This window comes from Colias philodice, chromosome 16 (genome assembly GCF_061535455.1).
Source record: "Colias philodice isolate Cphi_HAF_F1 chromosome 16, ilColPhil1 Martin Lab GWU primary, whole genome shotgun sequence".
Lineage (NCBI taxonomy): Eukaryota > Metazoa > Arthropoda > Insecta > Lepidoptera > Pieridae > Colias > Colias philodice.
In genome coordinates, this window is record NC_143101.1 from 10,753,906 (window position 1) to 10,767,602 (window position 13,697).

A 13,697-nucleotide genomic window follows, 5' to 3' on the forward strand; every position below is an offset into this window, starting at 1 on the left:
GTCGTTACTATCGCAAGCTGAGATTTAATATAAAATATTTAAAATTCGCATTAAAAGCGGGTATGCGAGGTATTCCGGTAAGGTCGCCGGTAGCGCTGGCCGGCTGACCCGCTCCCGCTCCACCGCCCCCCCGCCGCCCCGCGGCCGCGCGCCTCACCCCGCGCTCGCCCGCCCCGGAATGCGCCCAAAGGGATACATTTTACAGTTAATGTGGCAGATACGATGTTACATCATTAATTATTATAACGTATTTCGTGAGCTTGCGGTTAAATTAATGTTCCCCTTTTTATTTAATTCTGTTGCTTCTAATTGTGTTGAGAACGTCTAGTCGGAAGATTAAACTGTTTTTGGGGATTATTCAAATTTAAACAGGCGTTAAATGTTGATTAATTAACTAGAACATGCTATTGTTTGTCAGAAGTTATGGTACTTTTGGAATTTATTACTTCATAACAGTTCAGTTTCAATGTTTTATATTCGGGTTATTTTATTAGTACAAAATAGAAGTAGTTATTACACATAATCCGAAATATAGTAACAATGAGCCGCAGACATTATAACTACAAAAATATTGTAGAAAATTAGATTTCGTAGAACATAGGTTTGTCGTAGCAATCAAATGTGATAGGTTTGCCTAGGGATTATTATTATTATATTATTAGGGATGCCTAAAATAGATATAATTGCCAACGTTTGACTTCATTCACACGAGAGTTAAAAAAAAAGCGTTGCGTTAAAACCCGGCGTTGGCGCTTTTTAAACGTTCTCTCTGTGGTGGTTCATACTAACGCTTTAAAATCACTCATGTCTCGTCTCTGGCTTCAGTAAGACGTGGAAATGGTTTCTGCTAAAATAATTACGTAATGTCAGTTGCGTAATATCTTTATGATATTTATATTATTATATTTGCTTAGAATTCCTCGGAAAGTTTGTTCTTAATAAACCACTTGTAGGTACCTACTTAGGTATTTGTTCAAACTCGTCATCGATAAACATGTTACTTAAAGGAATATGATAAAAATACCTACTGTTTTAATTTTTATATGTTAGGTATATTTGAAAGAAAGAAAGAAAGAAAGATTGGCACTAGCGATTTGTGTTATTAAAAGACGAAAAAGAAAACAAAAGGCATTCTGGGTACATCCTCTGAATGAACAGAGATACTTAAAAGGGCAGTTTGTGACACTGTACGAAGAGTTAAGGCAATACCCCGGAATTTTTTAAATTATTTTCAAATGTCTATAACGATTTTGAATACAGGAACGGACGAGACTCCACATCTATAATTAATAGTTCGGGATCAACAATCCACGACATCGTATCGATTTTCTGATGATTATAAGCACAACAAACACGTGCTACCGCTGAGCGAGCGTGCGGCATACTGAACGCAGCGCCGCGCCGGCGCTTTTTTAGCGCTCGTCTGAATAATAGTAAGAAGTTTCCTATGGTCTATTTTATTTAACGCCCAACGCCGAGCGTTGAAAATACAACACTGCGCGATAAAAAAGCGTCGCGCTTTAAAAGCGCTGACGTGTGAACATATACTTGGGAATGCATTTGTTCTATTTGGACGCTTTTTTAACGGACGTTAAAAAAGCTCTCGTGTGAATGAGGTCTTAATCTCTGTTTAGAATAATCATTATGGTATGATAGTGAGCATCGCAATCATAAAAATGTTAATGACATCATCAACATAGAATTTAAAATTTCTTGTATTCCATTAATCATAACAATTAGCACATCGACGAGTTTTCTGGCAACATTAACGAGCCTAACTTTACAAATCCCGCATTGTTATAAAGAATATCAAACCAAAAATCCAATTACGTTCCCGCCTTCAAAGTTTACTTATTAAGAGAAACAGAAAGTAATAAAATTTTCACCTCTCCCGAAGCGGGCCGGTTGTTTCAATAAAGTTTTCACTTCATTTTGTTACCTTCGGTTATTTTTCCAAAGTCCCAGAACGAGATACAATTGGAGGTACAATAACACTTGTATTTTGGGAACCGAAATAGGCAAACTACAATTGGATTCTTTTGAAATTTAAAAACATCGATGTTCAATTCTCGGAAGTAATTTATGAGATAGGAAAGTGAACTGAATATTTTAAACGTCTTTTTTGCTATGAGCGAACAATAATTATCGATTAAATAAGTATAATATAAGTTGTAAGTATGTGTAATCGATTTGTTACTTTCATTTTTGCTGTGCCAGTTCAGTGCTGACCCATCTATAGACGCATCATCAACATATCTAGAATACTCGTTAGGAAAATAATTGAAAACAAACAAGATTAAATAGATTGAATCTATTAAGTCTATTCAAGCTAAAGAGAAAATGCAATTAATATATTATTATGTTGATATGTACTCCTATTTTTACTCGTAGCACACAAGTTCTCTTCATCTTTCATTGGAATCTCCCATTTTAAAAGAACCAAGCCATATATATTTAATACATAAAGTTGGATACATTTGATAATAAGTCTACCGAACAACCTTCAATTAGTTTAGCAAGTTAACTTGAGCGAATTTAAATAATGAAACATGAAGTCTATAAATGAAATGCGAACAATTTGAGAAGTAATGAAGCGAACACACGTGCTATTAGATAAGTTTCGGCTGTTGAGGGAAATTTAGGTTTTAGCCTTAGACTTGGTGTAAGCAGTGAGCGGAGACATACACATTATGTTTGTTACTAGCTATCCGCCTTATTTGTCTAAAACCTAATAAATTATATACTAAAATCTTCCTCGAGAATCATTCTGTCTATTAAAAAAAAAGGTATCAAAATTGGTTGCGTATTTTTAAAGATTTGAGCATGCATGTCTGTTATAGAAACAAAGAAAACGAATTTGTTGTATACTATGTAGTGATTAACACTGTTAACTAATAATTACATTTAAATTATATACAAATAATATTTTTTACATTGTATGAGTTATTGAAGTGGATAACTCTTTATCACAATTTTGAATAAAAAAAATAGGGATTGTAATATGAGTGAAATTAAGTGAGCTTTTGGAGCTTTTTAAACGAATATTCAGTGTATCACGGCATTTTTTTACATCAGTAATTTTTGCCTCAAAACAAACAGAACGCTCAGGTGTTTTATTTTCACAATTTAATATTTCTTCTACAGTTCCAACACAACATCGACTTTAAGACGTTGAATGTTTCAACACGTAAAATTTATGAATCTTATTGAAAATATAAAATATTCATGATATTTACAAGTTAAATTTTATTCATTACTATTTATATGGTATTCAAAATATAAATAATTATAGTCCGCTCCGCTTATATCTGACAGACAGCTTCATTCAGGGCAATGTGACTTTAGTCAATGTGACCTTTCTCGCATCGTTTTGTTCTCGTTATATTTATAGAAATAATGTACAAAAAGAACCCTGATTTTAATTCCACAATGTAAATAATATAGATAAAAATATATATCGGCTGTATTGGAAGAATAATTATTTTTACGGGATGTACCGCTTTGCTTCCAAATATGCATTGATTCAACAAATAATATTAACATTTAAAAAAGCGTCGAATGGTATGATGTTATCAATGCTTCTATTTGTAAGCTGTAAATGGATTTTTGTATGAACCTTTCGGTTATTTTTGTAGCCTCTTTTGTCTCTTATCTGACTCGGAATCAAATATTTCTATCTATTGGCAATTGATACGAAAAAAGCTTACCATAAACAGGTCAAACTAACCAAATAATTTAAATTTAATAATTAATTTTTGGCCAATGTAACAAAAACTAACAATGCTACATTTGGAATACAGGTAAAACGAAATATCTAAGAGACGGTAGATTCGCCAATAAATCTCTAAATCGGACGTTATCGGAGCGGACAATATTATACATTTTACCTTCCAACTCGAGCCACAGTTACAGATAATATAAACTATACTAGCCACAGAGTAATAAAGTCAGTAAACAAAAGACTTAAGATTTTCAGTGTGTCATAAGCGAGATAAGAGCCAAATTCCCATAAAAAAGTTAAATGTTTCGTGAAAAACTTCTGTCGCGGTACATAATGATAATAACTGCGGGTTATTGACATGAAAAATTTAATCCGTTCCAGCTGAGCACTTTGCCATACTTTTGTGTTGTTTTTTACATGATGATATTCTTTATAACATTATAAGTTTAACATTGTTTTTTTTTACTAGACAAATAAATTGTATTTACTAAAATTATACTTACTTACATATTTATGTAACATAAGAACGTCTCCTGTCAGACTTGTTAGGCCTAAAAACCCCCAACCTTCAGACACACGTTGAAGCCAATAAGTATTTCTCTCAGTTGAATGGAATGCCAATATCTATAAAGGTGACCTATATTACTTCTGTAAGGCCACGCGTTAAAAGTCATATGTTTTAGATTTTGATATGTTTATTCTACCGTTTTACTTCAGTACTTATCAGTCTTTTGGTTCACGAAGGCTTTCAATTGACACACACACACACACACACAAACCCACTCTCCGTATTTGGTAACATTGGAAACGAAATAAACTATATTTTTCATTATAATTTTTATTTATGTATTTTTAAATGTGTATCCTAATATCACTAGACTGACCGCTCTTTGGGTTATTATATCTTTAAACAAGCTATAGTCGACGGTAGTACCTCTGCATCTGCTACCGTTGACTACGACCAGTAGATGATAATTTAAATTTTTATCATTAGATACTATGTATAGTGTTGTATTCATTTACAGTTTCATTGTACACGTCTTATAAGATTCAAAATAATACCAACGTGTAAAATATATTCCCATACTATAAATATTAAAAATTTTGGTGGTCCGTAACATAATAAATCACCCATAATAATTTGTTTTCTCTGAAAGCAATCGGTAAAACCAAATCCCATCAAAAACATCCTGTAAAAAACCCAAGTCTCACAGCTCAGTCTTTCTACCGTCAAAAGTTGTGAGATCCATGTAATACCAAGTCGGTTAATCTATTTAGTGTCTACTTGAAGGACCTTCTGTCTTAAGTTATTACATAAGTTATTATCATGCCAATATTAAAAATATTTAACGTTTTAAACAAATAGATCGACTTGGACATCGCATGAAAACAAAATGAATATTACAATATTATATTAGATTCTTTAGTCTCTCGCGCCTCACGCGATTGAAACTCTCGTTCCTGTTGGTCGCTGGCCCGTCGTATACATACTAATAATCAAATCAAGCGATGTCCAAGTCGATCTATTTGTTTAAAACGTTAAATATTTTTAATATTGGCATGATAATAACTTATGTAATAACTTAAGATAGAAGGTCCTTCAAGTAGACACTAAATAGATTAACCGACTTGGTATTACATGGATCTCACAACTTTTGACGGTAGAAAGACTGAGCTGCGAGACTTGGGTTTTTTACAGGATGTTTTTGATGGGATCTCACTTCTTTTTGTAGAGCCTTTCTTTTTGATACCATCTACTTCTAACGACTTGATTAGTTTAACAAACTGCATAATTAACTTTGTAATCCCATATATTTATATGGGATTACAAAGTTATTGATGCAGTTGGTGTATTTGGAAAACTGGACCGAAATTACAAAATATTTAAGTTTTCCCATGATTAAGACACTAAACTCTATATGTATTCCAAATATGAAGCTTCTAAGTCTGCTAGAAGTGCCTTGGACTTTTGATGATCGGTGAGTCAGTGAGTGACAAAATTTAGAAACTTTAACAAGTTGTCATTCTTAAACTACTGGTTCAAATTGACTGAAATTTTAAATATTCCGTGTTTATACAATGCCGGATTAGTTACTGAAGATTCAGGTTTCTTGCTTTATCCACAACCGAATTATAGGGGGTCGAAAAAGGCCCGAATTGCTTTGAGAAAAGGATGGTACGGCCGTGCCGCTTTTTTTTTGCTCGACTTGGCGGGGGCACTGCCGTGCCCCCAGATTGTAGCGTATTTACCGTATAAAAATTCAAATTAACTTGATAAAATGTATTTTCTTTATTCATCATCATCGTCATCATTCCAGCCTTTCAGGACGTCTACTGTTTAAGAATTGTTACTTTTATATTTTTACAGAATTGTTACTTTTTGCTCGACTCTAGTATGCGAATGTAGGCTACAAGTTACGTGACGAAACTACCAACGTCTTGTAAAAGTACCGAATATAATATTTTATTGGGAACAACATGTTTTCTCAAATGCTTCGCAAGTTCAGAGGTGATAGTTTGTTCTGAGATTCACTGGGTCACAATAAACATTTATCCTGTTTACTTTTATTGAAGAAACTTTTATAATAGGTTAAGATTCAACTTAATCTTACTAACTTGAATAAAAATGATCGCCGCTCTACAAGTTATGGTCTTTTCATTTAATAATCTCATTAGGTATGTATCGTTATTTTAAACTAAAGAATTAATGAATATCAGAATTTATAAATGTATAAAATGTACATACATATTATATGGAATGTATAGAAATACTTACAACATACAAATTGCAACAACAGAAAATCCAATTAAATGAAAACATTCAAAATGTGTCACCAGATGTATCTATCTATATACTACGTGACCAAGCCAACTAGACCCTTTTCAACTGTGACGTCACCCGCCCATGTCTCGGGTACAGATAGCAAAAAAAAAAATATTAATAATATCACTGTTCGCTCTCCGCTATGAATAGCCTTATTTTTCCCCATTTCGAGGGCTGTCTATGAATAACAACACAGTAAAAACTTAAACAAATAACAACGAAAAACTTAACAGTCAACAACAAGCTTTAACGATTAATAATAAAAAGTACAGAAATAACTAGCGATGCGAAACGTACGAATGCGTCGATGCTGCGAACCGTACTAAGGCGAACGCGGTACCTGAGGCGGTAAGCGGGCGGGGAGGCCGCATTCCACCCGAGCGTCTAGTTGGCTTGGTCGAATAATAGATATCCGTTTCTAGCTACAATTCAAAAAATCACAAAAGTATTTCGTAAAATTATTGGATTTATGTAAACGTAGAAACATTGATTAATTCTATTGTATTCATAGTTCTGCAATTTAAAAACTGCATAAAAATTGCTCCTACATTTTCGTACGTTTCAATGAAAGCAATTACAAGTTATTATAATAACGAAATGACGCGTGTAAGTGACGCGCAATGTCCCGTCAGTCGCAAATAAATCACATTTATAATAAGTGTCGAAAAGCGCCGCGTCGGCAGATTATCGCGTACTGTTCGCTGAAAATTGGCTTCACCTCTCTTGTATATGCTTTGATTATCGATTATCATAATTGACTAACTCTAAACAGCTTTGTACATGCAGTTTATTGAAGTACGTCTTCGAGTATAATTATAATTTATATATGTATTAATCTATTCAATCATATTTTTATGTTACGAACTTTAATTAAATAATCTATACATATAATATTAATTCATAAAAAGAAGAACATAGAGCATAGCGCAGCAATAATCAACATGATCTTTTATTTTATTTTTGTCAAATTCATATTTCGTCTGGTAAATAATTGGTAAACATAACTTTCGAAACCAGTCTAACAGCCCTAACAAGCCAGGAGGCTGAAAAAAAATATTACTTATGAATCAATCACTGGGAATCAAACACACGCCCACGCAATTATTATCAGATATATAAAAATACACCAAACAAATCACACATCACATTAAACTTCACGTTTGAAGATAACTAATTAAAGTACTTATGAAAGTTTGAAGGAGCCACTGAATAGATTCAAACCGTGTAGATATTCCAAATGCTAGAATATAATATTAGAATTGTTAGTGGCTCTAGAGACTGTATGTGTGTTACATTGAAGCTGTACATGTAAGATGTGAGCTAGTATTTGCTTTTACTAAAGAAATTCAATGAATACATAGTAAGTTACATATGGTCGAAATTAAACTTGATATTGTGTTGTTTTGTGGACTTTCGAATGAAGTGCCACATTTTTCCACTATTTAGTTATTACTTATTAGTAAATATTTTATACTAACATAATATTATCTATATCTCCCTTAACATCGTACTGTAGAATGAGAATAAAGTTTTATCTTTGTTTGTATGTGTAAATAAGTTTTAGCTAGATCGTCCATATTATACTCTTACATCCATACTAATTTGGTATGGAGATAATTATTTTGATACCCGAGAAAGGACATAGGCTACCTTTTATTGCGAAAAATGTACCACGGTCGAAGCCGGGGCGGACCTCTAATAATATTATAAATGCGAAAGTGTGTTTATTCGTATTAATGTGACATGGCCATGGGTAACTTTTGACAGCGGTGAAACGACTCATACTTAATGCGAATTTAACATCAGGCGAATCAGCGGGCAAAGAAAATGATGATGATGATATTGTTCATGAAATTAATAATAATTCCATAATTCCAGGGCCCTGGTGAAAGCGCCCAACGACCGCGCGAGTTTATACGTTCGCTAGCTATGCAGATACTGAGCCATTCTGCGCACGCGAGGCCTGTGGATAGAGAGCATAGCGTACGGGATGTGGGTGGGAATAGGTGGGTGGTTTACTTTAATCAGTCGTAAAAATTTCCTATTTTAGGAAGATTAGAAAAATGATTTTAACAATAGTTAGGGAAATTTCGATTGACAGAAAAATTACGATAAGTCAGGAAAAATTTCTATAAGTCAGGAAAATTTCCATAAGTCGGGAAAATTTCTATAAGCTGGAAAATTTCCATAAGAAAGGAAAATTTCTATACACCAGAAAAATTTCTATAAACAAGGAACATTTCTATGTCAGGAAAATTTATAAGTATACGGCAGGAAAATTTATATAGATAAAGAAAATTTGTATGTCAGGAAAATGTTTATAAGCCAGGAAAATTTCTATACGCCACGAAAAATTTCCATAAGAAAGGAAAATTAAAGAGGAAAATTTCCGAAGGCCGGAAAATTTCTATACGTCAGGAAAATTTCTATACGTCAGGAAAATTTCTATACGCCAGGAAAATTTCTATACGCCAGGAAAATTTCTATACGTGAGGAAAATTTCTCTTTGCCGCAAAAATGTTTATAATCCAGGAAAATTTCTATACGCCAGGAAAATTTCCATAAGGAAAATTAAAGACAGGAAAATTTCCATAAATCCGGAAAATTTCTATACGTCAGGAAAATTTCTATAAGCTTGGGAAATTTCTATACGTCAGGAAAATTTCTATAAGCTGGAAAATTTCAATATGTCCGGAAAATTTCTATACGCCAGGAAAATATATGTTAGGAAAATTTATAAAGATAAGGAAAATTTGTATAAGTCAGGAAAATGTTTATAAGCCAGGAAAATTTATATACGCCAGGAAAATTACCATAAGAAAGGAAAATTAAAGACAGGAAAATTTCCATAAGTTCGGAAAATTTCTATACGCCAGGAAAATTTACATACGTCAGGAAAATTTCTATAAACAAGGAGAATTTCTATAAGTCAGGAAAATTTCTATATGTTAGGAAAATTTATATAGATATGGAAAATTTTTTAAGTCAGGAAAATGTTTATTTACCAGGAAAATTTAAGACAGGAAACTTTCCATAAGTCCGGAAAATTTCTATACGTCAGGAAAATTTCTATACGCTGGGAAAATTTCTTAAAGCTAGAAAAATTTCTATAAGTCAGGAAAATTTCTATATGTTAGGAAAATTTATAAAGATAAGGAAAATTTGTATAAGGCAGGAATGTTTTTAAGCCAGGAAAATTTATATACGCCAGGAAAATTACCATAAGAAAGGAAAATTTCCATAAGTCCGGAAAATTTCTATACGTCAGGAAAATTTCTATACGCTGGGAAAATTTCTTAAAGCTAGAAAAATTTCTATAAGTCAGGAAAATTTCTATATGTTAGGAAAATTTATAAAGATAAGGAAAATTTGTATAAGGCAGGAATGTTTTTAAGTCCGGAAAATTTCTATACGTCAGGAAAATTTCTATATGCGGGTTTTCCTTTGAAAACGCGGGCGAAGTTGCTATATATATTTTCCACCATCTTTTGTCTGAATAGAAATTTTAATTTTATCCTTGTTATATTTTGCAGTATTCCTTTTCTTATAATATTTTAAGTTTTTCTTTACATCAGAGAACGGATTTTTTTGCCAATGAAAGACCCGGTGAAAGGGGCAGCCTTTTCTTAGAAATAGGGAAATAACATTTGAAATATTGCTCTATTTCTGTGAAAATAAACATATTTTTAAATTTGTAGAGATCTTTGTTGTGCCAAAAATTCGACTGACAACAGGTAAAAATTTAACCTTAACGAACATTAAACCACAGCTTCAAACTAGCTTATGTGAAATTCTATTACATTGTAGGTGCTGTGCTGACGCAGGATTTTCGGTCGCGTCGCACAGTCACATAGCGTCGCTCCCCAGTTGTCCCGTAACTCTCGCCACCGACCCACGTATTGTAGTAATAAATTAAAATAGTATATTTTGTGTGTAATTTAGAAGAAATATAAAATTTAAGTGGCCGCTATCTTTAATTTCATCTCCCTACACACAGCTACACTAAATTGGTGACCCCGACGTGATCTCGACGACAGCTGTATCGACGTAATATTATATCGACGTGAGTGTGTAGTAGGGAGAATAAATATTTAAAATTAATATATAATAATTATATATACGGACAACTCAAGAAGAAACTACAGGGCGGTGGCAGCGGTAAAATTTAAATAAATAAAATTTAATAACACATAAAATCTACATATAAAAATTTAATATCACCATGGAACCCGTTAAAGAAGAATTTGCAAGTTTATCGTCAATCTCCATTACGTCCCGCATCCCAGATTTTTGGAAGAAATCGCCGAAAATATGGTTTATTCAAACGGAAGCAGTTTTATCGCCACAGAAAATGTCAGATGAGGCGAAATACCAAATAGTAATTTCTAAATTAACGCCAGAAGTCATCGAACAAGTCACAGACATTTTGATTAGCCCGCCGGAGACCGGAAAATACGAAAAATTAAAAAGAAGATTATTACAAATTTTTGAAGAATCGGAAGATAGACAAATAAAAAAATTAATCGGCGAAATGGAATTGGGTGATCAAAAACCGTCACAATTAATGAGGAAAATGCAAGATTTGGCGCGTGGACGAGTAACAACAGAAACACTTCTAGTTTTATGGCAAAATTTATTACCGCCGGCAATAAGAGCTGTGTTAGCCGTTTCCGAGAGTAAAAGTGAAGATATTTTGGCATCAATTGCAGATAAAGTTATGGAGAGTATGACACCCTTAAACTCGGTATCAGCAGTTCAACAGTCCAGTTTAAGCAACAGTCCAGAAAATAATTTGATTGGTGAGATAGAAAAATTAAGTAATCGACTGAGAAGATTGGAAACAAGAAATAATACACAAAATTTTAGAACGAGGTCACGATCCAGGTCAAGAGGTAGATTTCAACATAATCAAAGGCATAATCCCAATTGGCTTTGTAAATACCATTACAAATATAAAAACAAAGCGACGAAATGTGTGAAACCGTGCAACTGGAAACCTAGTCAGCGTGAGAGACCAGCGGAAAACTAGCATCGGTGCAGCCAGCGACGGGTGCCTGCGACCGAGTCTACATAAATAACCGTCTCAGTGTTTTGGACAGAAATTCAGGACTAAACTTTTTAGTTGATAGTGGTGCAAATGTGTCCGTCATCCCGCGTAGTGTGGTGTATGGTAAGGTTTATGCAGAAGGTAATAAATATAAATTATTTGCTGCTAATGGAACGGAAATTAAAACATATGGTATTCATTTTTTGTCTCTAGATTTGGGTCTGAGACGACCGTTCCGTTGGATTTTTATATAAGCGGATGTAAAGCAACCAATTATTGGTGCGGATTTCTTAGCTAATCATAAATTATTAATTGATTTAAACGGACGTAGATTGATTGATCAAGTAACTAATTTGAGTACTAAGGGAAATATCTCAAATTCTATTGTGCCCACTTTAAAAACTATTATGGAATGTCCATATTCCGATTTATTGAATAAATTCCCTGATTTAACTAAACCTATTTCTTACAAAGAGACGCCAAAACACGATGTTTGTCACTATATCGAGACGACAGGACCGCCGGTGCATGCGAGAGCGAGGCAACTTCCTCCTGACAGGTACGTAAAGGCTAAAAATGAATTTATTGTTATGCAAGAGTTAGGGATTTGTAGACCGAGTAGTAGTTCTTGGGCAAGTCCACTACATATAGTTCCTAAAAAAGATGGTAATATTAGGCCTTGCGGTGATTATAGACGTTTAAATGCAATTACGAAGCCAGATCGTTATCTAGTACCACGTTTACATGATTTTACATATATTTTGGGTAATAAGAAAATTTTCTCTAAATTAGATATTAATAGAGCCTATAATTCTGTACCGGTTGCAGAAAATGACATAAAAAAGACAGCAGTTATTACACCTTTTGGTTTATTTGAATTTATGCGTATGCCGTTTGGTTTGCGAAATGCTGCGCAAACTTTCCAACGTTTCATGCAAGAAACAGTTTTAAAAGGTTTAGATTTCTTATTTATTTTTATCGATGACGTCATTATCAGTTCAGAATCAGAAATTCAGCATAGAGAACATTTAGAGCAAGTTTTTGAACGTTTTAATCAATTCGGTATAACTATCAATTTTTCTAAATGTAGTTTTGGTCAGCAAAAATTAGAGTTTTTAGGTTATGAAGTTTCTACCGAGGGCATTAAGGGCTTGGTCTAGTAGTGCAAACAAATGCATCCTGTCATCCTATATGTAAATAATACAAATGTACTAAGGGAAAGTTGCTCCACTTAATTTTTAAAAATTAAATCATTCGTATAATTTAATATTCGTAATAAGTACCAAAAATGACAATTTGAAACAATTTTCGTGAAAATTACACCGGGTGATTTTTTTTTATCAGTACACAAAATTTGCGAATACTTTCTATTGATATCTTCAACTTCATGTTTATATAACTGATCAACTTTTATAAAGAAATTTGGACGAAATATAAAAAAAAAATAAGCTTTCCATACAAAATGCATAACTCTGTACATTTTTTTCGACCTAAGTTTCTTAGTGAAAGTTGTTCAGTTTAACTAATAAAACGGATACACAAATTTTGTATATAATAAAAAAAATGTAATGTTTGTGTTAAAAAATTATAAAATAGAAAAATACGCAAATGAAAACAAAAGATATTTATTTCTGACTAGCTTCCGCCCGCGACTCCGTCCGCGCGGATGTCAGTCTTCGCGTCTTCTACAGATTTATTATATTATGTGTAATATATAGATTTATATTGATAAACCTAATAAATCTTTTGCTAGCATTCTGATGCTTTATCGGTTGCACTGGATTTACCTCTTTTTTTTCAATCGCTTGAATGATATAGGATGGGTCCTTGATGGGCATCGAATGCTGAAGTCTCGAATCAATCAATTCTGACAGTAGGCAATTTATGTAAAATCTTGATAATGGTCCATCATTTTATTTTGCCTAAACGTTACATACTTTTTTATATATTCTATTTTTAACGAATGATTCACTCCAGTCCAAACAGCAAATAAGCAGACTTCTGCTTCTGCAACGTTTAGTTGTCCCTGAATTTGGAAAAAATAGTCATGATTCTTATCTATGACAAAAGTGTTATTTTTTGCATTGTATTTCAAATATTAAATT

The 13,697-nt window shown here is 33.1% G+C and overlaps 1 protein-coding gene across 1 annotated transcript; it reads left to right on the forward strand.

Moving 5' to 3' along the window:
- Positions 1-10,656: 10,656 nt before the first annotated feature.
- On the forward strand, positions 10,657-11,835 carry LOC149481973 (uncharacterized). Its single transcript, XM_089704941.1, has one exon. It carries the CDS (start codon positions 10,768-10,770, stop codon positions 11,572-11,574), a length of 807 nt encoding a protein of 268 aa, XP_089561067.1. The 5' UTR covers positions 10,657-10,767; the 3' UTR covers positions 11,575-11,835.
- The last annotated feature ends 1,862 nt before the right edge of the window (positions 11,836-13,697 follow it).